Raw genomic sequence first — 26772 nt, 5'->3', positions numbered from 1 at the left:
TTCTTGTGTAATCCCTTCCCCTTGGATCTAGGCTGGCCCTGTGACTTGCTCTTGACCAATAGTATGTGGTGGGAATGACTCTGTGTTACTTCAGAGGTTATTTACTGGGCATCTACTGGGACCTCTTGTAATGATAGCTCTGGGGGAAGACAGCTGCTTTGTAAGAAGTCTGACTACCTTGAGACTTCCGTGTTATGAGGAAGTGCAAGCTAACCATGTGGAGAGACTATGTGGAGAGAGAGAAACCAGCCTCCAGCTGTTTCAGTCATCCCAGTGGAGGAGCCAGACATGTGAGAAAAGAATCCATCATGGATATCTCGCCCAGTCAGGCATTCAGATGATACCAGTCTCAGTTGCCATCTGATAGCAACCATGAGACCCCAAGAGAGAGCAATCACCTAAGCCCAGCCAACCCACAAAATCATGAGAGATAATAACTTTTTATTTAAACCACTAAGCTTTGTAGTGCTTTGTTAGGCAGCAAGAATTGGAACATCCACCATCACAGGACAGGATGGTCATGAAGATAGCAAGATGCTTTCCAGATCTATCTTTCATCAGTCTCTTTGGCTTAAGTATAAGAGTATTACTTTCTTCTCTTCATACGAAATGTAGTTCTATTAGTGGCTGTGAGGACTAAATCATTCCAGAATCGTGATTGTTGGAACATTCTGAAAACATCCACATTGTAGAAACCACTCCTTTCCCTCCCCACACCTCCCCTATTCCTCCTCTGGTCATATGCCAGTGTACTTCCTGGACTAAATGTGCCCAGTTCACTGGCTGGGAAGATGCTTTTGTAGCAACACACATCCAGGGCAGATCTCCTTGAAGATAAAGGCAGCAAGAAGAGGGGGCTGAGACCAGTGCCAGGTGGGTGGGGGAGACACCGGTCTCTCTCCTTCTTTTGGAACCAGCTTTCCCCAAGATCTCTTCCTAAGATCTAACCAGGGCATATCCCTTCCCACTGTCATTTCCCTTTTTTCAAGGTACTTTAATTTCCTTCTCTATCCTGGAAAAGATGTTGGAGAATCCCCTTCCCCCAAGTTCAATGAGACAAAGTTGGAATTTTTTCAAAAGGAACATTTACTAGGAAACTAAAGGGAAATCAAAGAGAATGCAAGAGAACAGAGGCAGAGTTGCAGATGGCCTCAGGGAGTTCAAATTTATAATCAGCCTCTGGCTGCAGCTGGAGCGGCTAGCTAGGCAAAGCTTTCCAGACACAAGGCTACCTGCTTGCCACATGGGCAGGCCTCTTTGCCTGCTGGCCCCTACAAAGCCACCTTCTATTTCATACCAACAAGCCAATAGCATACTCATTAGTACCCCAGGGCTGCTAGCTCTCTGGGCAGGAAGATCCTAGGGGGGAACAATAGGCACTGCTACCCCAGGATCTCCTACCTAGGCTCCCAGTGCCGAGGACATGTCAAAGTTTATTGGGATGGCTGCTTGTTATCTACTGGGGCCAATCTGCTTTCTCTGGGAACGTTCTACTGGGCTCATCTGCCTAGATCTAGAGAGAATATTTCTGCTGATTTTCCTGCTGGCACTAGTCCTTCATGCTTTGGTTCTAAGTACTGGTATGGTGGAGGATGTCTGAATGGGAAGGAATACGCAGAGCGGAACGTTGGGCAAAGAAAGTTGAATTCTTCCCATGTCATCAGACACAGGCAGAGCCTTGGGTTCCCTTTGGATCCTGGAGGTTGAAAGCCAATCAGAGATGGAAATGGATTAGGCAGGCTAGGGAACGCGTGAAGCTGGAGTGTAGTAACACTGCCTCACACAACCAAAGGCCTCCTTCCTTTTCAGATCTGACATTAGGGTAGTTCCTTGTATCAGGTAGCTGTGGCAACAAGAGCTTTCTGAAGACATGCAATGACCCTGCTTATACCCAGTTAGTCCCATATTGAAATGTGACTTCAAATGAAGATAATGAGCTTCCCAGGAAGGTAAACTACAATCCAACTCTGGATTCTGCTGCAAAGGGATTGTATGAAAAGGGAAATGAGATCTTGGAGAAGTGGTGCAAATGTGTGGCTGGGGTACCTTGCATCCATTATGGGAGAGAGAGGACCACCAGGTAATAGCCTCCCCTGCGGGGGTTATGCTGAGGCCTTTGGTTTCACTTATTTGGAAGCAGAAGCAATGAGGATGAGGAACACAGCTGGCAGTGGGTTGGCTGATATGGTCACAAAGGAAGCTGAGTAATGAATGAGATATCCAGGAGAGCCCTTGACCTTCACTCTTGTAGGTATTTCCATTCCCCAAGTGCTGTGAAAGTGATATATGTGTCTGGAAGTGAAAAGGACACCTGTTTGTGGCTGCCCAAGGTTGTGCCTCTGGGCTGTTGCATATGGAAATACCCTAGAAGAAGGCACTCAGGCCAAGAAGGCCCAAAAGTTTTGCCTTCAGTCCAGGGACAGCTGTGTTATCTCTCCATGAACTCAGCTCACACAATGGTACATCTATTTCTGAGGCTGTTCCCTCAGTGGACAAATGCGCCTGGGAAAGGATATTCCAGTTGCTTATACCACTGAGATGTATGCCTCTCTAACAGGGATGACAAGTAACTTTCATTCTAATGCCAACACGCATTGAAAGGAAGTGGCTGCTGCCTGTCTAGAAAACAGTGTTGGGGATTCTGACTCCTCAGAATCTGGGTTTAGCAGAAGAGAGGGCCATGATCAACTGGTACTCACTGCCATGTGCATGGGAGGGGGCAGTGAATTTGCTGTTAACTAGCCCTCCTTGCACTAGATTTTCTCCAGGGGAACAGCCAGCTTATCCTCTTACTCTCCTGGGCCTATTCCTTACAAAGCTGGAGCACTTCTTGTGTGAAATTATTTTCTGGAGACAGTTATTAGCTCAAAGGTAGACCAGTGTGAATTAGATCTGCTGCCTATTTAGCACCTGGATATATTTTAAAATATTCAGTCCTTCCAGGGCATTCGAGCAAATATCACATGGAGTGAGGCTGGCAGGGCAGGTTCTGTGACTCCATCACCAGGGACTTGTAATCACTCAGAGCCCTGGTACTCCTGGTTACTCTTAGTTCTCTCACTATATTAGTTGGTTTCTTCCACAGTCCGATCTTGGCTCCTGGCCGTGAGATGTGCTTCCCATACAGCACACCACCTTAGGCCACCTGAAGACGGCTGGACCATTCACGTTCACCAAACCCAATCTGGAAAGCGGGCCAGTTATTGCTGTGGGTACAGCTGAGCGTTTGGTCACTGGAGTCATCTGGGTGTTGTTGGATGGGAAAATTCCTTAAGATCTTTGTAAGATGGTTGTCCTACTGTGTCCTCGGCACAAGCAGTCCTCTTACCCATAGTCATCGTTTCTGTAGGAAGAAGAAACAAAAAGAACGCTTTGGTTTTCATCCATACATTTTTAATGTGTACCAAACAAGTGCCAGGCACTGTGATAGATGCTGGAGATGCAGATATCATGAGTAAGACACACCCCCTGCTTTCAAAGGGCTCAAGGAGGGAGCAATTACAATGTCAGAAGCTGAATAACAGAGGGTTGCAAAGAGGAGGGAAGGACGAACTTTACGGGGACTGAGGAGGCCTACAGAGAGGATTCTGAGAGGTAAGTCTTGAACTGGGCCATTTAGGCTGAAGGGGAGTCCATCAAGAGAGAAGGAGGTAAGGCCATTTTGGGCAGAGGAAAGAGCCTGTGCAAAGACACACAGGCAGGAAAGGACACACGGTGTGTTGGAGGAATCGTCAGAATCTGGTGTGAGGAGTGGAGCAGGAGGAAGTAAGGCTGAGGAGAAGAGCGGGGGTCTGCATGGAGCCACGTCAATTTCTTGTTTCCCAGCTGTGAAGGATGGGCTCTTTCAAGGGAGCCCCAGACTTAGAGTAGCAGGATTTCTTGTGTTTCACACTCAGCCCAGCATTCAACTTAATGAAACCAGCAAACAGCCATTGATGATTAAACAGCTAGTAACTATGGGGGATTGGAATTTGTGAACTCAAAATATGCCTCTGCCTGAATGACATTTTGACCCCCACCCCCACTAACTGACCAAAGGAGTTTGGGATGGGAGGCCTAGCCCTGGAAAAGGCCATTACTATAGATATCTCCAGGTACCTGGGTGGGCCTGCTAAGCCCATTCTTAGTTCTACTTACCCTTTATGAGAGACGTTTACATTTGTAAAGAAAATCTCCATTTGTAAAGGTATCTCCTTCCCTGCACCAGGAAGAAAGGGGGATGGCCTTACCTAGAAACTTATCAGAATGGAAGGTGAGGACTTAAATCTGCATGATAAACTTACTCATTGTTAACTGTGCTGTTTGGGCAATATGCTATCTGACTCCCACTAGGTTCCTATAGATGACATCTCCCTGGAGCCTGGGTTACCATGGTAATGGGTGTTTGAGCTATTTTTTTTCAGGAACTGAACCCCTTGTCCACTTCAGGCCGGATTGAGACCACCAACCCATCAACTGGGCCCTTTTGATGGCAAGAGGTTGGAACTCCACCCTCAGGGCATGCTAATGATGCCATTCTGTGAACATGTGTCCTATGAAGAAACATGAAGCCTGATTACGCTTGTGCAGATCATCAATTACCTCATCTCTCCTCACCTCCAATCATTTCAGATCACCTTGCCCCCTTCCCCATAAATACCCAAGTCTCTATTTTCGGGGAGGCTGATTTGAGATTTGTTCTCCCGTTTTCCTCACTTGGTTGCCTTGTGATTAAACCCTCTCTCTCCGCAATCCCATCGTCTCGGTGATTGGCTTTCTGGGTGGCGGGCAAAAACGGACCTGGTGCAGTAACATTAATTTAAACACAGGGCATCTTCCACTACAGATTAAGGGTATTAATGCTACAGTCACAGAGAGAAAGAGAACTAGAGTCACTTCCATGGACAGAGCAATAACAAAAAATGTGCATATAGACTATGGGAGAGCCGCAAACATTCTCAAACTGGACTACATGGATTGCATTTCAAAGATCAAATGTTCACACATGAGGCTATAACTTAGAGAAAGTAATAAAAGCCAGAGCGTACACTGCAGAGGGAAAGCCGTGTCCGACTGTGACTTTTGGCTTTGAAGCATGTGCCTGGGTGTGGGCACACCCATACCCCTGGGAAAGGGAGTTCCTTTCTGAGTGGAAGAGGAAAATGTGAATGGATATTTGCCTTATATTGTGATTCAAATACAACTCTCCCAGACAAGCTGATGCTCTGGAGCACCTTCTGAATGGCTCTACTTCCCAACCACCCATGCACATCAGACCCTGGTTCCCAGAGTCCCTTCTCTCAGCTGTGAGTCGCACATCTGCCAGCCAGCTCGCCAGTCCCTGAGTCCTTCTTTATCGGAGAAGGCAAACTGTCAACAAGCTCAGCCCCACCAATGAATGCGATCTGGAATTAGTTGTGCTGCTATTAGCCAACGAGGCCACATGCCACATTCCTTCAGTTTTGAGTACCTAATGTGTTCCAGGAAGTAGGATATGAACTTTACAAATCCTCAAAAGAACCCTATGAGGTTCTTTACTGGAGGATATAGAGATGTGGAGAGATTAATTTGTCCCAAGCCACACTGTTATTAAGTGTCAGAGTTAGGATTTGAACCCAAGACTTCTAACTTCAAAGTCTAAGCTTTAGCAATTGCATCATTCCTAAACTCACTCTATAAGTCTACTTTATACATCTGAGCTTCTGCCTGGTTTTCTAGACACTGTAAATCTAGTCAGATGAGGCAACTTTAAGAAACCCTAGTCCAAGCTAGTAGCATACAGCAGGTGCCATATCCCACTTACGGTTTCCTATCTTCTTATTCCGCTTCTCTGGATGCCCCTGGCTAGTGACCAGCATGTGTATCTCATTTGCCCCCTCAGTTCCATGCACAACCCCATTCTTCCCTGTTCTGACCTTGGTTTCACCTCTCCATTTGAGTACTCCCTTCAGCCATCTTTGGGTAGAGCTCTCCCAAAGTGCCAGCCTCAGGGACCACTTCTATCCCTGGTTTGTTACGGTCTTATCTGAAGTCTCCTAAGAGGGCTGGGCTATGACCTCAGCCAACCTTTCACTAGTCCCCGTACCCAGGGATACCACTAGCAGAGGCCATGCTGCCAATGGCCAAATCATAGTGCAGCTCCCACCTGCCCTCCATAGCTGGGCTTTGCTCACTTGGTGAGTTTCCTTGTGTATGCAGTTAGCTGGAATCAAGCTCAGCCCATGGCAATACTGTGGAGTGGCCTACTGGTCACTCCTTCTTTAGTTTTCTAGGTCCTGATCCTGCCTGGTCCATTCTTTGTTTTCCTACAAAGGACAGTGGACACTAAGGCCCCAGAGTGCTTTTGGTCTGCGAGCCCACAAGATGATGGGATAAAGGAGTTTCAGTACGTCTGGTGGAGTGGTGAGGTCATCTCTACTAGGGGTCTTGCAAGAGAAGCTTCTTGGAAACAAACTTCTCCTAGGGAAAGATAGGTATACAAGTTAGGTATGAAAAAAGTAGTTCAGTTCCAGGAGAAGGGCAGTTTTGAGTACGGCATGGGTGAACTGTGCTGTGGACCAACCCCTTTTGTCTATCTTTTGTGAGGGGAAGACAGGAAAAATTCAACCAAACCAACAAAACAAAATAAGCAAATTACAACACATTTCCAAACTCTTACAACCTAATGAGCTGTTTCTCAGCCAAGATTTCCATAAAATGAGGCATAAGGAAAGATTTTTCTATAGTTCAGAAGAGCACTGACCCAGTAGAATTTTGGTGAGGAGATGGGGTGGTGGAGACTGTGGCATCAACACTGGAGATAGCAATGGTAGTGCAAGCGCTGGTGGCTATATGGCTGGCCCAGCTGGTTCCAGGGCTGGCACTAGGCCCATTTCAGTGGGCAGAAGCAGCAGTGTCCTTCTTATCAGACCCAGTGGCCTCCCAGGCAGCACCAGGGGTTTGGAAGGTATCAAGAACTTTAGTGGCATCAACAGGAAGTAGTGGTTACAATCTTATCTAACCAGAGGGGATTTTAAGTGAATTCAATTGTCCTGAGACATATGGATCTGATTTGAATTAAATTGAATTGAAACCAAAGATGAGAACTGTCCCAATGAAAAGTGTAATGTCAAGTGACATTTCGATAACAAAAATGACAGCTGATGTGAGACAGGCCATTGAAACTGACCCCAAATTAAGAACATGAAAAGATTGAGTGGATCATTAGATAATATCTTCCTCTGAATTTGAAAATGGGTTTTGATTACAGGAGGTATCTAAGGGCTTTGAACTAAGAAGCTTGTCAAAAATTGAAGTGACTCATTACATGATTCAATCTTCTATGTGCTTAATATTGTTAAACCCGTATTTAAAAATTTTATTTAAAAAGCAAAAAAATCTCATGATTTTGTTGACTATTACTTAGCTACTTAGCACAGCTTGGCAAATATACGAAGAAACATCATGCCCTGCCTGTTTAGAATCTGATTAGCTTCTTCCTTTCCCCAAAGAGGGCATTTATTCTCCACTCCCTCTCGCCCCTTTAAAAATCAGTATGTTAAAGAAATAAAGCATGAATGTAACCACACTTGCAGTCAGAGGGTTGGGGCAACAGCTGGAAAAGGAAAGAGTCCATTTGCACAATAACTCCTATTTACTGAGCACTTGAGCACACTGCTCTGTCCTTAGAGCTTTGCACATCTTACCTCATTCAACACTTGCCTGACCCTCTGTGACAGACATTACAATTACATTTTTACAGAGGTAACTGAGTCTGAGAAAAGCCAAATAACAAAGGTAGTGGATGGCAGAGCCAGAATCTGCCACCACACCTTTATGGATCCAAGTGTATGCTCTGAAGTACCACACCCAGGATTGCAAATTATTGCACCTTGAAAGCCAGCTCCATTATGGCGCCTTTCTAAAACGGATTCTCAGTTCAGAAAAGAATTCTGAACAGTCTAGACTTGGTAGGAAAGTGTGTTAAGATCCATTGTCAAGTCAACTTTGAGTGGAAAGGTGGAGCATGGTGGCATGTGTGACATGTGTGACATGTGGACTGTTACTGAGAAAAGTGCATCAGAAACAAGCAAGAAGCAAGGGCCATATATGAGGTGCCATTTAAAAGGTAAGATGAGTACTGTCAGAGGTTTTCAGGTGAAGGGGCAGGTTAGGCAAGTACAGAGAGACAAAACAGACACTACCTGATGAAGGTAGGTGAAGGTTATTTGGAGTTTGTTACTCTAAGTATACAACCCATTACATTTATTCATTAATTCATTCAACAACTATTTATTGAGCCCCGGGCTAATGTGCTGATCACCAGAAACACAAAGATGATCAATGCACACTCTACTCTTGAAGACCTCACAGTTGTCAGTAAATGACTAGAGAATCACAAATGATGAGAAAGAAAAGAGAGTAAATGAAATCTCATTAGGAAGCTCGATTGTAACTGCTGTGTGTGTGTGTCTGTGTGTGTGTGTGTGTCTGTGTGCAGAATTGTATCTACCCAAATCAGGGAAGAAAAAGGAAATTGGGTAAGGGTGAAAGTTGAAAGGTTCCTAGGATATATGCAATGCACTGGATGGGGAAATGAAATTCCATTTAAAAAGCCTGGGGTTGTCCCCCACTGACAATACAGGCAGCAGAAGGCAGCCCTAAGAAGGGACCTGTCTTGGGGGCCGGCCCGGTGGCGCAAGTGGTTAAGTGTGTGCGCTCCGCTGTGGCAGTCCGGGCTTCGCCAGTTCGGATCCCAGGCGCGCACTGATGCACTGCTTGGCAAGCCATGCTGTGGCGGCCTCCCATATAAAGTGGAGGAAGACGGGCCCGGATGTTAGCCCAAGGCCAGTCTTCCTCAGCAAAAAAACAACAAAAAAAAGAGGAGGATTGGCAGATGTTAGCACAGGGCTGATCTCCTCAAGAAAAAAAAAAAAAGAAAAGAAGGGACCTGTCTTGTTCATTCACAGCTGTGGTGAAATTCCCCTGGAAGGCAACTCGTGCCCTGTGCCATGCCTGCACACAGTTATCCTGCTTCTGCAATTTGGGACTCAGAGCTCGGAATGGTCACCTGTAATCTCAGTTGCTACAGAGGACTTGAACTGATAACTGTTCCTGTTATTTGGAAAAGTAACTTTATAACACCAGAAAGATATAACAAATAAGAATTATAAAAGATGAAGTAATGATGCTTTTGTGTTAGTTATATTTTCTTGAGTGCAATAATACATTTCATTATCACAATTCTGCTTTATTTCTGCTTTGTTTATGTTTTTAAGGTAAATGCTTAATGATATGATATAGCAGAAAATTACTAAATTTATGACTTTAATGGATATAATTAGGAGAACTTATAGTCAACATTTAAATGCTTAGGAAAATGCAATATTCTATATTTATAAATTTGGCTTTTAAGATGTTGAAATGCTTAAGGTAATTTAATCTAAATGTATAAGATTTTATTTATTAGCATTATAAGAGTTAACAGTGCTTGAAAATAATTTTGTTTAACACCAACTATGTTAGATGTTTGAAGTGTTTGATATAATCACATTTTAAATTTGTGACTTTAGTTTGAAATGTTTAAGGGAATTTAATCAATTGCTTACACAGTGCCTAAATATTAGGAAAATTTTATTTGCTAGATTTATAAGGTTTTTTTTTCTTTAATTTGAAATGTTTAAGAGAATTTGATTAAGTGTGAAATTGGTGTTTAGAACTTTAGGGAAATTCAATCTGTCAAATTAATGAGCTAATTGAGAATTAAGCAAAGAACAAGTGAAAATGAGTGTTTTAATTTCAAAACAAAATGATTAGATTTATAAATAATAATAGCAAACAGTATACAGCATTTAGTATCTACTGGTCTAAGACTGTTACATGTACTAATTCATTTACTCCTCACCACAATCCTCTGAGGTGGGTACTATTATTATCTCATTTTACAGATGAGGAAAATCGAGGTACAGAGACTTCAAATGACTGCTTCACCAAGTGCTATGGACTGAACTGTGCACCCTCCCAAGTTCATATATTGAAGCTCTGTCCCTCAATGTGATGGTATTTGCAGATGGGGCCTTCAGGGGTGATTACGGTTAGATGACGTCATGAGGTGGGGCCCTCAGGATGGCATTGGTGTCCTCATAAGAAGAGACATCAGAGAGTGCTGTCTTTCTCTTTCTCTCTCTTTCTCTCCACCCACCATGTGAGGACACAGTGAGAAAGCAGCCATCTGCAAGCCAGGAAGAGAGTCCTCACCAGAACCCAACCATGCCGGTGCCCTGATCTCTGACTTTCAGCCTCCAGAACTGTGAGAAGATAAATTTCTGTTGTTTAAGCCACCCAGCCTATGGTATTTTGTTATGGCAGCATGAGCCGACTAGGACACCAAGTGTATTAGTTTCCCAGGGCTGAAGGCTCTGGGTAAGAATCCTTCCTTGCCTCTTCCTAGCTCTTGGTGTCTCCTTGGCTTACAGCTGCATCACTCCAATTCCTGCCTCAATCATCACACTGCGTTCTCCCTGTGTGTCTCTCTGTATCTTTATGTAGTCTTCTTATAAGGACACTAGTCATTGAATTTAGGGCCTATCCTAATCCAGTATGACCTCATTTTAACTTAACTAAATATATCTGCAAAGACTCTATTTCCAAACAAGGTCACATTCTGAGGTTCTGGGTAGATAGAAATTTGGGGGGACACTAACCTAGTATGCCATGTCACCAATATCCAGCATGTTGATAAACCCAATATCAGTTCTCAATCCTCATCTTATTTGACCTACTAGCAACATCTGACAGATCTGATCATTCCCTTCTCCTGGGATTAATTTCTTCTTTCTTGTCTTTGGACATTGTCTTGGTTTTCTTACCGCTTTAGTGACGTTCTCCTTTTCAGTCTCTGTTCATTTCTCTTATTTCCCTACCTTTCAGTGTTGGAATGCCCCAGTTCCTAGTCCTTGGAGCTCCTCTCTTCTCTGTTTATATCTCTAACATCTTTATCACTACAGCTTGACCTTTCTCTGGAACTCTAGATCCTTGAATCTAACTGCCACTTGATGTCTCTCTGTAGAAGTCCAATAGATGCTTCACACCTAGTAAGTCCAACTCCTGACTGCCCTGCACAGCTGGTCCACCTGCAGTCTTCCTCATCCCACTTCATGGCAACTCCATCCTTCCAGCTGCTCAGGCCCAAAACATTGGAATCATCCTTCACTTCAGTCGGTCATACCCAACATCAGGAAATCCTATCAGATCTCCTTCCAAAATGTATCCAGCATGCAACCATTTCTCACTACTACCCCTGCTTCTACACTGGTCCAAGCCTCTATTGTTTCCACCTGGATAATAGCAGTAGACTTCTAATGGATCTCCCCACTTTCACCCTTTCCCCTGTATAGTCCATTCTCAACACAGAACCAGAGGGATCAGTTATAAACTCAGATCACATCACATCTCTCTTCAAAATCCTGCAATGCCTTCCCGTTCATCTACGAATATAAACCAAAGTCCTTATGAAGATCTATTAGGTTCTATGCAGCCTGAACCCTACCCACCCAGTTACCTTTCTGCTCTCACCTCCTATTACTCTCCTTCTCACTCACTCTGCATCTCCCACATTGCTCTTGTCAATGTTCCTTGTACAAACTTCCTTAAGGCCTTGTGTTGGCTGTTCCCTCAGCCTGCATATCTACATGGCCTGCTCCCTCATCTCCTTCAACTGTTTGCTAAAATGTTTCAATTCTCCATGAGGCCTACCATTACCTCTATTAAAATTAACTGCCCTTTAAAAAAACCAACCAACAAACAAAAAACCACTACCACACTTCTGATCCCCCTTACATGCTCTATTGTATTTTTCATAGTACTTATTACCTAAAATATTACATAATACACTCATTTACAATGGTTATTTTCTGTTTCTCCCTCTAGAATATAAGCTCCACTAGGGCAAGAATTTTTGTCTATTTTTTTCTCACAGATGTATACCCATGTGGGTACTCAATCAATATTTGTTGACGAATAAATAAATGACTGAATCCCCCATTTCCCTCTGCAAAGTGATTGTTTCAAAGGAAATGTGATTGATTATTACTTGAATGCCATAATACAATAAATGGCGCAATAAACGGTAATGCAAAGAGACATCCTGAAAGATTGCTGAGATAAACAGCCAGCATGATTCCAAGCATGAAGGAATTCTGAGCTTTCTGGAGGAAATGGTCACAGGTCTCCCAACCTGCTTTTAAACTAAGACGATTCTCTTGCAGAGACCTTTATGAGAACTATCTGGGCTTCCGTGTTGCCACAAATCTCACCGGAGACAATGACTGGGTGCTTGATTGCATCGTCCTAACTCTCATGGGCATTGCCCTGCACTTGGAGAATGGGGTGCTGGAAGGAAGGTAGGGTTCAATTCGTCCTCAAGAAAATGGAGCTGCTTCAGCTCTCAGAGCTAGCTAGCACCTGGCTACTGTTATATATTAATAGAACAGCTATGCCTGTAGATTTGAAAATATGACATGCAGGGTCCACCTAATAAATCAGCAATCATTTTCCAAGGTGTAAGCTAGAAGAAATTGGAATCCTATCCAATAAGAATTTCTTCAATGCTGACTTTGTGCAATGCATTTTGCCAAGTACTGGTTATATGATGATGATTAACACTTGGTCTCTATCGTCAAGGAGCAGTTGGATGTGCTGTGGATGACAAGTACACAGATAATATCTAGTGGCACCAAATGTTATGTTAGGGGTAGGCACAGGGTACTAGGAGAAGAGAACACAGACAAGAGACATTTAAGTCATAGTGGGAGGATCTTCCAAATGCTTCCTGAAGAAGACGACATCTGACAGATGCTTAAAAGATGAGCTGGATCTAGCCAGACAAAGAAGGGTAGAAAGGATGGCACAAGAAGAAGTTAAAGCAGGAGCAAGGGTGTGAGGTGAATAAGAGCACAGCGTGGACCACCAGTAATTGGGCATGGCCTCAGCATAATGTGCAAGGAAGAGATGGAGGTGGAGGCCTAGAGGACCCTGAGTGCCAAGACAAGGAACCTGATCTTGATCTTGTTCTGGACAAAGGGCAGTTACTGAAAGATTTTAAGTAGGGGAGGAGCATGGTCAGACTAGTGTTTTAGGACTTGGACCCTGGAAGCAGTGCAGACACTGGATTGGAGAGAACACAGGAGCAGAGAAACCAGAGCTGAGTGCCCATGTTGGAGCAGCAAAAGCACCCTCTTGCCGTGAGAGCCTCCATTCACCCCAGCCCTGTAGAAGTGTTGGTTAGTGAAGACAGGAAGAAGGTAGTTGGTTTCAGCTCCTGAGAGCTCTATTTGCCTGGTCCCAAAATGGGACCACAGTGGTTTAAATTCAGCATTTCCTAGGAAGGGACAAATGGAGCTCTGAAAAAGAGCAAAGAGTTACAAATATAAATACTAAGGAGATTATGAATGAAGAGTCATATATCTACCTTCCAACCCCCAGCTGACCTTAAATATTAGTGCACAATAAAATGCACGCTAGATCTGTTCACCTGGAAACCTGGCTTCAGGGTATCACCATTACCACTTACGGATGGTGGGCATTTCCTGGCTAAAGGGCAGGACCCCAGTGTCCTCTAGCTCTCATTTGTCTGACATGTGGGAGACACTGGAGGGAGGTGCGCCCAGCCTGCTGCATGCGTGGGTACACTGCATCTCTCCTCTGGGTGTTTCTACTGCATCTGTCTTAATCCTCCCTTGGGCACTCTCACACTGACCAGTCCCCTCCTGCCTGTTGACCATCACATGCTGGAAACTTCTCTATGGACCACAGAGGAGAAGCTCAATCACCATCTGTAGCAAAGGTCACAATGAGCCCAAATCAGCTAAATATATCAACTCAGTGAATAATGAAAGACCCTACTTTTCACCACGGGGAGGAAGCACAATCTCAGACCTCAAGGGGTTCAAGTCAAGAGAGAAGACAGATGTATCTAACCAACCACACAGCAAAAGCTAGAGGCAGGAAGTGCTCATTGTGAATCGCAATCAAAGCACATGGGGGCACTTCATGTTAAGTGGGGTGTAGTTCATTGGAGACTTCATGGAGGAGGTGGCGCTTAAATTGAACCCTGAGAATTATGTAGGATTTATATGGTGAGAATGTAGAGGAAAGGTATTCTAGGCTGAGGAAGCATCAGGAGAAAAGGTATAAAATAGAAAATTAATTTAGGGAATGTAAAATAGGTATGGACAGCCAGTGGAAGGTTTTGCAGGAGGGAGACCTGGTGTAATCTGGGTTCTTCCTAAGGGACAAGAAGGAAATGACTCGGCAGCTGTTGAAATCACTTCCACAGACCACCTGAGGGAGAGGTGACAGGCACTGGGCGGCCTCCTTGTCGGGCACCTGCCTCACCTGACTGGGTGATGATACTCGCTTCGGCAGATATGACCCAGGAGATGGTCATTCATGCCCAGAATTTACACAGGTCAAAGGGGCAGCTGTGGAATTTGTAGCCTATTGTGATCCCATGAGCGATAAAATACCAACTGCATGACACCTCAAGCAGAGGTCTTCACCCACCTCCCCAGGCCCTGCATGTCTCCTTTCCTTCTCCAGGTGTCATTATGGATGTGTTTTTCTTTAACTTGGGAAGAGTTCTCAGAATCAGCTTAAACATTGGGATGTAGCTATATGGAATAAACACATCCAATAAATGGAACAGAACTTCATTTTGAAAAATTAATTAAATATGTGGTGATTTTAAAAAATGTAATGTCTTGCAGCTTACTTTTCTCAGAGAGAGATCCTTAAATGTGTTTGTTGTTTGAAAAGAGATTATGAGATAAGAAACTTTCTTTTCCCTAAAGGTTTAGAGGCTTATATTGATATGTTATTAATAATATCAACATTTTGGGTACTATTCCTACTATTAGCTTTTCATCTCAAAGATTCTGTGTCAAAAAAACAAAAAACCTATCAGCACAATTTTCTCAGCTTTGGAAGAGAGTATCTGCTCTCTTCTAAAAAACAGTAGACCATGAAATGTACCACTCCATAATGCTATTAACATTGGGCCTTTGTGCGAATTAGAAACAGGAACCCCTCCAGGGACACTCACCTCTTGGCAAGTGGAGAGAAGACTGACTTCAGTTTCCTGCCTCCCCTCAGCCTGGCTCCCTGGTGAAGGAACTACTGTAGGACAGTTTGCATGACCCTAGGGAAGAAGCTCTTGGGGGGGTGCTACTGGGGGGCTTAGATTATCGAAGGTAAAGCCAAGATCTTATCTTGATCTAAGAGGCTGAGACCATGAGGGGCTGTATTATTCTGCATAATGATGTGAAGTGTCTTCCTTGCAGGCAGTTTCCTACCGGCAGGGACAACTATGATATGAGGTGGATGTTTCTTTCCGTGCTTGTAGAATTTTCAGTTTCACATTATCTGTTTTGTCTTGTAATCACTCATGTGATCCCCAGCCTGTAGGAAAGTTTCATTAACGCTACAGCCTGGCACTAGCTGTGCTTTGGGGACTTGAAGAGGGGGCTGTGTGCACACTTGGGGTAAGCAGTGCAGGGAGACACTGGCAGCTGCAGAAGCAGTTCTGAGACATCTAGAGATGACCAGCAGAGAAACCTGGAGCGCAGCCAGGAGTAGAAAGGGGAAGCAACATGGGAACTTGTGAGATGGAGACAAACATTCTTCAGGGAATCGCTGAGCCGTGTGGGGAAAGGAAATCAACTCACGGCAGACACAAAGGGTAGAGGCTCAGATCAGGAAGAACCTGAGGACCCTGGACTCTCATCAAGGGGCTGGAAATAAGGGGATAAGGAAGAAAAGTGACCGAGGGTGTGGCAAGGACTGGGAAAGGGGTGGCTTATCTTGGATAAATTAGGGCTTGGTGTGTTACCTGTGGGGAAGCTGAGCTCTGCCTCTGCTGGGAGCAATGGCCTGTCAGACAAGATGAGTCCACAAGGGGAAAGGTTGAGGAGACTGCACTCAACTCCTCTCCCCTGGAGCTCCTGATGAGGGGCAGGAGACCAGAACCACAGGGGCAGCCACCCTGCTTGCCCTGACCAACTTCCTAGGACTCATGTGTCCCAGCCACATCTGCCTCCCCTCTGCTCTTCCCAGGTCTTTGCTCGGCTGTCTGCTTCTCGTTCCAGGTCTCTGTTAAGTGTCACCTCCCCAATCACCCAACACAAAAGTAGCTCCATTCACTCCTACCACATCTCTCTGTTGTACTTTCATCCTTGAACTTATCAGGACCTATTTTCTATTTAATTGTCTGTGATTTGTCTGTCTCCTGTCACCAGAATGCAAGCTCCATGGTGGCAGGAATTTTGCCTACCTTACTTAACACTGCATTCCCAGTGTCTGGAAGAGCGCATGGCACATGCCAGGTGCTCAGCGAATGTTGGCTGAATAAATATGTGAGCGTAGAGATCAGGACAACTGAAGACTCTCGTGGGAACTGGTGATAAATATGCCACTGGCTAGCCCTTGGTGGTTAGAAGAACACAGTTTGGAGTGTCTTCCCAGCTCACACTGACAACACCCACCCCCCCATCATCTGCAGTGGCCCACCCACAGCAATGAGTCCCTGGAAGTCATGCTTGTAAGACATGGCTCTCTCTTTATCCCCTCCCAACCCACACACCCCACTGCCTCAGCTGTCTGGACCCAAGGTGGGCTCCTGAGGCTCCTGAAGTGAGGGTGTGGTTACATCCACCCGAACTACGTGGACAGAGAGGGAGGAGAGGTGGGTCCTCAAGGAAAATGGGGTTCTTTTTTCAGAAGAGGAGAGAAGAAATACTGCATGAGCAAAATCCTAAGGTTTCACTTCAGAGCTTTTCACGCTAAGATAACCAGGGAAAACTATGTTCTAATTTGAAGGAATCACATCTTTGCCTCTACAAAGTTTAGTCTTATCAGAATACAACATTTAAAAACACGTTTGTGGAAAAAACCCACAGAACACAACATGACTACCAAGATAAAAAAGAGTATTCCATCAGCTTTTAGGATTTAAAATAAAAAGAGCTTTCAGTTAATCAATTTTAGTGCATATTGTTCACTGCACATCCTACTGGTTTTGAAAATTATGGTTATATTGAAGCAGAAGATTAGGTGGGGGAAGAAACAGCAGAAGCAAAAGAACTGAAAGTAAATTAGCAAAAAACTCACATGACAAATCATTTGGGAATGTGAGGTCAAAAGGGATAGTGAATTAGCGCCAGCAAGATGGAAACAAAAGAATTTTCTGGAAAATTCTTAGTCATTGTTTAGTTCTACATTCTTAATTGAGCTGAATAATAACAGCACAGAAGGGAAAAATCTTTTAGAACCAGCGTAGCCGTGTGATCCATAAACTGACCGGCCATGCGAGAAACTGGTTGTGTCTGACTGATACAGCTGTGTCTTCTCCCAAGCTGTCTGGCTGGCAGAGAAGCACGTTTGAGAGATTTGCTGAGATGTGTAGACATGGGCAAATTTTTTTCTTGGAAGAGGGGAGGGGAAGAAAAAGAAGAATGCAGCTGGAACAGCTATAGGCTGCCCAACACAACTTGATGATAAAGAGAGAGAGACTTTCCTCGCGGGGGAGGGGGTCCACATCTGGATAGAGCCCGAATAGCCTTGGTATCTATGCCCAAGAAGCACTAGGGTAGAAGAATTGTGATTTTAAAAGCACTGTGTGGAATCAGAAAGAGCTCAGTTTAAATCTGTATTAGCTTTTGCAGCAGTAACAAACAACCCCTAATCATAGCTGCTTACAACAATAAACACTATTTCTTGCTTGTGGGTTTGCGGGTTGGTTGCAGCTGTGCTGGGCTCAGCTGGACCTGGCTCCAGACAGGTAGAGGTCTGCTTCTGTGTCTTCTCGTTCCAAGACCCAGATAATTCCCATGACAGATGCTAACAGCTCAAGGGGGTGAATAAAAACATGTGATGCTTCTTAAAGCCCTCACTTGGAACTGTGACCCCACACACATTGGTCAAAGCAAGTCACAGCGCCAAGTCCACAAGTCACTGGAGTGTAAGGCTCTCACAAAAGCGTGGAGGGGGCATATAGCAATGGATGAATAATGCAATCTACCTCAACATGCTAGCTCTGCCGTGTATTTGTCTCATGATGTTGGATCAGTTAGTTAAGCCCTAATTTTTTTCATCTGGGGAGATAACACTGTTTCCCTCACAGGGTGAGGGTTAAACTAGGTGATGCATGTACAGTGCTTAGCACAGTGCCCCAGACAGAGTAGGTGTTCGATGGAGGAAAGCTAACATTGTATTATTATTAATCTGAGGTATCATGTTATAGGCAAGGCATGCCTGCCTGTCAGGAGCGCAATGACCGGCACTGGGGAGAAGGCAGGACAGTGATTAACAGGTTAGCTGGGCACAGTCCTGGCAGCAGGAGAGGAGGTGGTGGTCAGGCAGACAGGTAAGGGTTTAAGGTGGTGGGATGGCCAGGGGGACATTAGACCCGAGGCTCATGAACTCTGGGTGATGAATGAAAGAATGGATGATTGAGTGAGACGTCGCAGGCCCCCTCTCAAACAACTCTGGGACAGCAGCTGGTCTGAGTGGTTGTGGCTTTATCTTCCCACCCCCAGGACAGCCTGGTCACCCTACATCCTCCAGGTAAGTCACAGTTTCCTCCTTGAGACCAAACCTGCCAGGCCTCACTCCCTGGCCTTCCACCTGCACTGTCCAGTCGCCTCTCCTCTCCCTACTGTCACCTACATCCGGTCCTGTACTTCTTCTGCCTTGAATGAACCTCTTCCTTGAACGATCTCCAACCCTCCTCTGGTGACCTCCATCCGCCATCCTCTACATCCTTGACTCTTTATTAAAACCTTCCATCCATCTCCTTGCCTTAAGTGAATCCTGGTTCTTCCTCAAAGTCACAACTCTCTCTGCAGCAAAAGAAGGTTACTTAATCCCTTGCATTCCACGTATCTCAGGGTGGGTTGTACCATTGTCTCTTTTGCTCATCTATGCCTTTCCTCCTCTACTTTCTTGTAAAACCACGTGTCTACCCTCGATCTCTCTTCCTGCTACCACTAGTAACATCCTTGGCCATCCCCCTTTATCCAGGAAGACTAAGGCCCCTGCTGCTCTCGGTTTTCCCTTTCACCCTAAGTCCTGCCACTGCCCCACACTAACATCCAGGCCAGGTAGGTGTCTCACCTTGGTGCCAACACAACCCACCGTGAAACCACTGCCACGCATTATGGCGATGGTGGTGACAGTGGTGGTGGGGGTGGGGAGGGAGATTCAGATCTCTGGGGAGACTGTAGAGACATGGCCTCTAACTCAGTGTGCCTGCAGAATTATGTTGCAGAGCCTACAAAAGGTGAGTTATTTTGAGAGAATTCTTTGTGCTCTGTAGCAGAGGAGATTTTACCACTTTATCAAACGATTTCAGTAAGTCTGGAAAACAAAACCATGCACTATACAATGCTGGAGACACAGTGGGGACGGTTGCCATTTTCAGCAAAGATTGAAGTGGAATAATCACAGCATGAAATTGCGATAAATAAAGCACAGTCTTCTTGCTGAAGCCGGCACCAGCACACACACGGGGGACGCTTACTTCTTCGGAGCAGGGGCCATGTGCTGCTGCCCTGTTCTCCACCTTGTGAGGAGCGCAGCACGGATTGGAGTCCCTGGCACAGAAGCTACAATCCCACGAGGTGTCTGTGTGCACTCTGCTCATTTCATGGGAGCCAGAAAAGGCAATGATGTTTCCTGCAAGCCTCGAGCCAGATCCCCGCACCTGAGTATGGCACACTTACGCTGCAAGAGCTGTTTTCAGAATAGATTAAGACAGAAGCAGGCAGTTTTGAAGCCCTTCTGGAGGCCACGGCCTCTTCTACCTTCTGTCCTTGTTCCCTGCTGCTCCTCCGTCTCTCGCCTTCTCAGTGTCACACGCAAAGTCACCAAATCATCTCGAAATGTGAAACATCTCCAAGTTTGTGGGACCCTGAAGCCCAGCTGCATTTCTCTCCTTGTGGACCAGACCGTACAGTCTTTTCCCAAAAGACCTTCCAGAGAGAGAGATCCCTTGCTGTCAGTGTACGATGCTGTCAGTGAGGGTTTTTCCATTTAGCTTTTCAGTGGGTAGAAGTTTAAACATGCAAATCTGCTGAAATCGGGCAGATTGTCCAGGAATCTTGTCACAGACTTCCAATCTGTGAGTCAGCAAAGGGGCTTGCACACCTCACGCTGAGCATGTGGGAAGCTGGGCCCTCCCTCTGTCTCCCTCTCATTCAGCCACTACTGAGCCCTACTCACTGCCGGAGCCTACACAAGGGTCTAGGGATTCAGAGATGAATGAGATACAGTCCCCGTTCTCAGGAAACTCACAGTTTATTCAGGAAAATAGACACAAAATGACAACACAGCATTATGGGAGCTATTGCAAGGGTACAGACACAGAGAGAAGGCCGAAAGCAGTACATATTTGCAAGGTAGTTCTGGGGAGATGTCTCAGGCAGCTGGAACAGCACACGCAAAAGCAAAGTGACATCACAGAGCACAGCGTCTCCGCATCCTAGGAATAGCCTGTGTGGTGTGGCTGGGGCATGGAACGTCAAGGGACGGTCAATGCAATGATGGACCAGGACTCCAGACAGAGAGGGGCCCGGCTGTGAAGGGCTCTGTGTGCTCTGTGAGGAATCTGGGTTCTACCCTTTAACAGGAAGCCAGGGAGAGCCAGAGGGAAAGAAAGAATTGGGGTGAGGTCTGGGGGGAGACATGAAGCAGACAGGCAATTCCCACATGTACTCGCTGGGGCACAGGGGAGCTGGCTGCATCTGTCTTCTGCTCAGAGACTCTGATACAAGGTCAAGACTGGTCAGACCCCAAAATAAACCGTCCCACTGCAGTGGAAAGCCTGAGCAGTCCACCAGCCAGTGTTCTCCCTTGTGCTGCAGACTCATACATACTTCCATGTCGCCAAACCCCATATGCCAAAGCAAAAGGATACCAGGATGCATGTGCCCCCGGGACCCAGGAGTGAAAGCCATGTCGTGGTCATGGCCAGGTTCTGCAGGGACCCAAGGTGGACACCCCAGGCGGTGCTGGTGTCAAGGTGTACCCTGTGCTTCCCTCCCTAGCTCCTCTCAAGGACTGGGTCCTTACTGCCCACTGGATGGGCATCATTTTATGATTCAGGAGTCACTGCAAGATGCCTGGGGGGCTGACCATGGCCAAGGCGGGCTCACAGACAGAGAGGCAGAGCAGGAACCACCTGGAAAAGGGGAGGAGAAACCAGGAGTTACCACCGTAGCAGCCTTGCACCCTTGGACAGGGAGCTGGGGGTATCCCCCTCCTGCTTCCCTTTGGGGGAGTCAACACAAAGGGGCCACATGGCTGGTGGGTGTTGGGGGGCCAGGGAGGGCTTTTCCTCCTTTGTTCTGGGAGTGCCAGGATCCAGGTTCTTAAGGGACCACCCTGTGGCACCTGTGGTACCAAATGCTGAGTGTAGGAGTCATGACATGAAGCTGTCATGATGTCACTGAACCCGGAGACCTCTGGACAGGAGGACCAGCCCAAAAGCAGGCCCTTCTGGGAAGTTCCAAGGCAAGAGAGTCAGGGTCTTCCCAGTGTTTCTGGCTAGGACTCCATAAGCCCCACGACGCTTGGTTTCTCCTTTAATAACAAAGATGGTAACAATAGTTAATATCTATTGAGCATACACTAGGTACCAGGCATTCTTGTAGATGCTTTACACTTATGAACTCATTTAATTCTTACAACTCTAGAAGGTAGTTAAAAAATAATCTCCACTTTACAGTCCTTCCAACAATAACCATGATCATCCATGAACGTGAAGACTGGACATCCCAGCTCCACGACGTCACTAGTCGGGAGCTTCTCATTTCCTCTGCAGCCCTGGCTCAGGGTCGGGCACAGCTATAGGATCAGATGGGGCACCTCTCCACGCTACTCAGGCACCTGGATGATGCTGTGCCTGGGGCTGGCTCCCAGCTTGGAGTTGCCACATAGTTGCTGCTTGTGCAGGAGCAAAAGCTAGCCCTGTGGCCAGTTCCACACTGGCTATAAGAATCGGGCTTTCTAGTACCCTCAGCAGAAGGAACACATGCTTTGGGCAGAAGGGCAGGCTGGGCTGAGCCCAGACAGTGGCCAGAGAACTGGTGCAGCAGTCTGGAAGAGTCAGCTCCCAAATAGGGGACTTTCCCAGGGCCCCACAGTATAGACAGTGCCTCTGGAATCCCAGCTTTAGGCACAGAGTCTGAACAGCTGATTCAGCCCAAGAGCCCTGCCTATTAGGAGAAGTGTCTCTCTGGCGTCAGGAGGCCAAGAAACAATTGTGTCCCTGTGTCACCAGCACCCCCGTCCTCAAAAGCTGCTTTGTGTGGAGTAGAAGACAGAAAGTGGCTTAAGACAGAAACTTGGGCCATGACTGTGTCCAACTGTGAGCCCACGAAGACGCGTGAGAACAGAAAAGGGAAGTCAGAGGTGTAGGAGGGAGCAGGCTTGTTCAGGGAGCTGGCGGGAGCTGAGGGAGGGCAGGCCCAGGGGAGAAGGGGCACACAGCGAGACTGCAGTCAGGGGCTCCTGGGCGGGTCACCCCCGAGGGAGGTCAAGGTCCGAGAGGGCCGTGGCTGTGACGTCCAAGCCTGGACAACACAGCCTGAGGCGTGGCCCCCAGCGGCAGCACCAGCCCATGGCTCCACATGCTCTCGGAGGCCGCTGGGCCTCGCGGCTGCATGTTTTAGACACTCCAGTTCTCGCTTCTGCTTCTCTCCTCTCCCTGTACATACTCATATGATAAATAACACCAATTATTAAAATTTACCTAGCATCCATTTAGCGCCAGACACCGTGTTAAACACTGTTCATTATTTTCTCTAAGTCTCACAACAGCTCTATTTGGGAGGGTCTATTATTGTGCCATCACAGAGTTGAATAATCTGAGGCTCAGAGAGGTTCAGAACCTTGCTCGACGCCACACAGTTCAGAAGTGGCAGGGCCAAAATGTGAGCCCAGTGGCCTGACTCCAGAGCCCGTGCTTTTAAATACCACACTCTTCAGGGTTCCCACGGGGAGGAGACCTCATCCCTGGCTTTGAGTTAGTGGGTGGTGGCCCAGGGCGCCTGCAAAATCCCCAGCAGGGGAGGACCCTCCTGGAATCCTCTTGGCAAAACAAGCCACCCTCCTGTCTGTCCCCAGCCGCTGACCTCTAGGTCCCAGTAGTAATCCTGCTCTGGAAAATCAAGAACTCCATGGGAGATCAAAGGCAAAGCCGGCACCGCCTGCCAATCCATTCCCTCCTGGCCCCTCCTGCGGGCAGGCCTCCGGGGAGGCAGCCACCACAAGACACGAGACACGGAACATCCTTGGCTCTGCCTCCACAGGGAAAGCACACACAGGGGCCTCTGTTGGCTCTGGAAATTGGGCAATTTTTCACTTAAAATCATCTGAAAACAAACTTCAGTGCCTTGAAAATTATACATTCACAGAACATTTCTAGACTCTGGAATAGGATTAGACGGTAATGATTTAATTGATGGTTAAGTGTGTAGATAAAATGAATGCGCTGAATCCTTTCTGTAATTATCTCTCTAAGGAGCCCCAGTAGCTGTAATTACTGTCTGAGGCCGAAATTACAAACCAGCTGCAGTTTTAAGCAAAATGCGTTGCAGCCACTGCCGGATGTCTGAGTAAAAGTCGGGCGCTACCAGCACAGGGGCCCACTAGGACCCCTCAAAGAAGCACAGCCGTCGCCAAGGTTCGTCTCCCAAATCTGGGAATATGTTCTCACAGCTGTTCTGCACCCCAGCCCTCGCCGTTGCTGCACACTGCTCTCTCTCCCCTGCTGCTGGCAGTCCTTCCTCCTGCCCCTTCTTCACCAGGAAGATTTCTCAGACCAGCGGGCTCACACTGATCTCTCACTCTGGGGGCTGAAGCAGGCTGAACAAAGGGTCGCCCCTAAGTCTCAGCTCAGGGATGATGGCGGAGCTCTCCTTGGCCTGGAGGTTGACCCATGGTGTCACTACAACTCAAGTTTCTACACCCTGTTGGTGGCCAATACACCAAATGAGGTTATAAATCTACTTCTGGCTACAATTAACCAGAGTGGCTGTCTCTACTGATTAAATGAGTCTAATCATGACTGAATTCCTTGCAGAAGCTAAGCGTTTGCCTGGATAATTATGCAAAACTCATGTATTCATTCAATAACCACCACAGAATTATGGAGACCTCCTATGTGGCAGGTGCTGCATAGAGGATCAGGTATACACTGGTGAACAGAGCAGATACGGCTCCTGCGATATTGGACTGCAGCTCTTGAATTGTCCTTGACTTGACCAGGAACTGCCAAAGGCCCTGGTCAGCACAGTCTCACACATCTGGATCTGCATCTGGAGATGAGGTAGCTGAGTAGACGAGAGTGTCAGGACGGGGTGGGCACGCTGCAGGTGAGGAGAGAGCCCACAAGCTGCTGATTTCAGCAAAGCCTGTTGGAAACGATGGCTTGGTTCTCAGGCCTCTGCTCCGCAGCCTCTTTCATGCATTCAGCACTTCCTGAGATGCCTATGACATGCATAGGCTGTGCTCCTCTCTGGTCCATCTCTTCTACCCCCAAACCATGCCCTATACTTGCTGTGCAGGGCTCTCACTAGGTGTGAACAAGACAGAACACAACACAACACCAGGTAACACTCACCATAACTGTCATCAAACAATCTGTCTAATGATTAACTTATGTCTGTCTCCCTGGCTGGTCTGTAAATCCCACGGGAGATGGGACCAGTATTTCCCCACTGTATCTCCAGTGCCTGGCTGCACACTTTACCACTTGCTCAGACATAGTTGGCTTATGAATGGAAACAAACCATAAAATGTTGGGGAGGAAGAAGACAGATGTGACTGGCACACTCCATTACTAGAGGGGGACAAAGGTCCCTAATTCTACCCTTGAAGGGGAAGAGGTGCTCAACTCCAAGGATTTTGTCAGGTGGAGGTGCTGGGTGGTGGAGTCTGTGGAATGATGAGCAAATCCAGGCTTCCACAGGAATTCATTCATTCCCATTCCCATTCATTTTATATTCTCTCTCTTTCTTGACAGTTTTCCGCAGTAGACTGTGTGCTTCTGGAAGGCAAGCACCATGTATTTTTATTGCTGAATCCTCAGTGTCTAGACATTGCATAGTACAGAGTGGCCCCAAATAAGTGTTTATTGAATGAGCTCATGAACGAAGCCATCAGAGCACTGAAAGGTTACCTGCAGTCACATCGATGGCCAGGGGAGGGCAGCAAAGGGTAGCAGAGCTGACGGCAGAGGTCTCAGGAAAGGGCTATTTGCTCTTTGGGGATCGCTCGGCACTGGGGCAAGGGTCCTACCCATGTGAACATTTGGGGACACCGAGAGCACCAGGACTGGAGAAAATTGCTGGACAAAAGTCCAGTGAAGCCCGGCGTCATAAAGGAGGGAGACCAATTTGAGTGGGGAGCTAGAGAGCCTGGTGCCGTAGTGGTGCGTGGGTAGAGGTATGTGGAGAAAGGAGCTAAGTCCAGGACCCCAGGTGAAGTAGAGTCGCAGTGTTGGCAACACAAGCCCTGTGCTGAGTGCCTCTGGGAGCCCCAAACTTACCCTCCAGCTTTGACTTTGGTCCTTAAAGTGACAAGTGTCCTGAAAGTCGGGCCTGACACAATCTTCCATCCTGGTTTGGGCTCAGGAACAGTGGGAGAGATGGCTGAGACCAGACCAGGCTGGTTTTATGGAGAGATGCTCTCCAGGTCCCCCATAGGTGTGGCAGCAGGCAGAGTGCTGGGTCATTAGAAGAAGAGCTCTGCATCTCAGTCGATTTGTCCTGGAGAGCAGAGTGCTGACAGCACGTGCAGAGATATGACACGAGGCAGGTGGGGAGCAGGCTGTCAGCTGCCTGCCAGGATCATCTCTCACCTGGAGAGGGTCTCAGTGGAGGCTGCTGGTCTGGTGAGCTTTGGGATCCAGACTTGATCTGCTGCCCTGTGCTGCCTATGTCGGCTTGAGCCTTTTAGAATTGGCTAGAAAGCAGTTTGTTTCCAGGAGGACAGATGATGGAGCCCAGAGCTGTTATGGGCAGACATCAGGGGAGTAGGGGGAGTCACAGCTACAAGGTTAGATGGATATCGCCAGGGGACAAGGGGATGGTGTTTTCATCAGTCTGAAGAAGGGATTCTGCCTGAGGTGGAAAACAATGTCCTCCAAATCAGGGGAAGGCCTTTGGGTCCTGGTGGATGTGACATGGCCAGCTAACCCAGATGGTAGGACACATGTCCTTTTGGGATGCTATGAGTGTCAGTAGCTTTGGGAGGTCCTTAACTCAGGAGAATATGAAGAGGCACTTACCCTCACATATTTCTGACCAAAGCTTTGATGGAAACAATTTGTTGCATGATGCCTCCATAGTGTCCCACTTGTGAAAAAACATGTGGTCCTGTGTTAAGTGCCTGGGTCCTTGAAGAAGCCCACGTTCCCAGCATAGACAGAGGACCAGATTTCTAGGTTCAGGACTAGAGTAGGCCCCTCTAGGGAAGTAGAGAGACAGGCAAAGTTCTATATTTCTAGGCAGCGGAAGTGGTACAGAGAGGCAGAAGGATGAGGACAGGGGCAAGGTGGTGCTGAGAGGCCAGGTAGTAAGAAAAAGGCAAGAGTGCACCTTCTTTACTGTTCTCTTTTCAGCTTTTGTACATGTCTATGTAAAATATTAGTAATCATATGTTTCTATGATACCTCCTTGACTATCATTTCTGATTGCATAGTCAGAATAGCATTCTAAAGAGCTTTTCAAAGATTTCAAGTCTCTCCATCCAGGCTCT

General features: G+C 46.8%; 1 protein-coding gene across 1 annotated transcript in view; it reads right to left on the bottom strand.

Annotated features, from left to right (window-relative positions):
* Positions 1 to 26772, bottom strand: part of SYT9 (synaptotagmin 9) — a 183630-nt gene continuing 156858 nt past the window's right edge. Inside the window, exon 7 of the mRNA XM_058545877.1 lies at positions 1 to 3343. Coding sequence (XP_058401860.1) covers positions 3335 to 3343 — 9 coding nt within the window. The 3' untranslated portion in view covers positions 1 to 3334. The remainder of the gene's footprint in view (positions 3344 to 26772) is intronic.

The sequence above is a fragment of the Diceros bicornis genome, chromosome 7, assembly GCF_020826845.1.
Source record: "Diceros bicornis minor isolate mBicDic1 chromosome 7, mDicBic1.mat.cur, whole genome shotgun sequence".
Classification (NCBI taxonomy): Eukaryota; Metazoa; Chordata; class Mammalia; order Perissodactyla; family Rhinocerotidae; genus Diceros; species Diceros bicornis.
The sequence above is the reverse complement of the archived record's forward strand: the minus strand, read 5'-3'. Positions and strand labels throughout refer to the sequence as shown.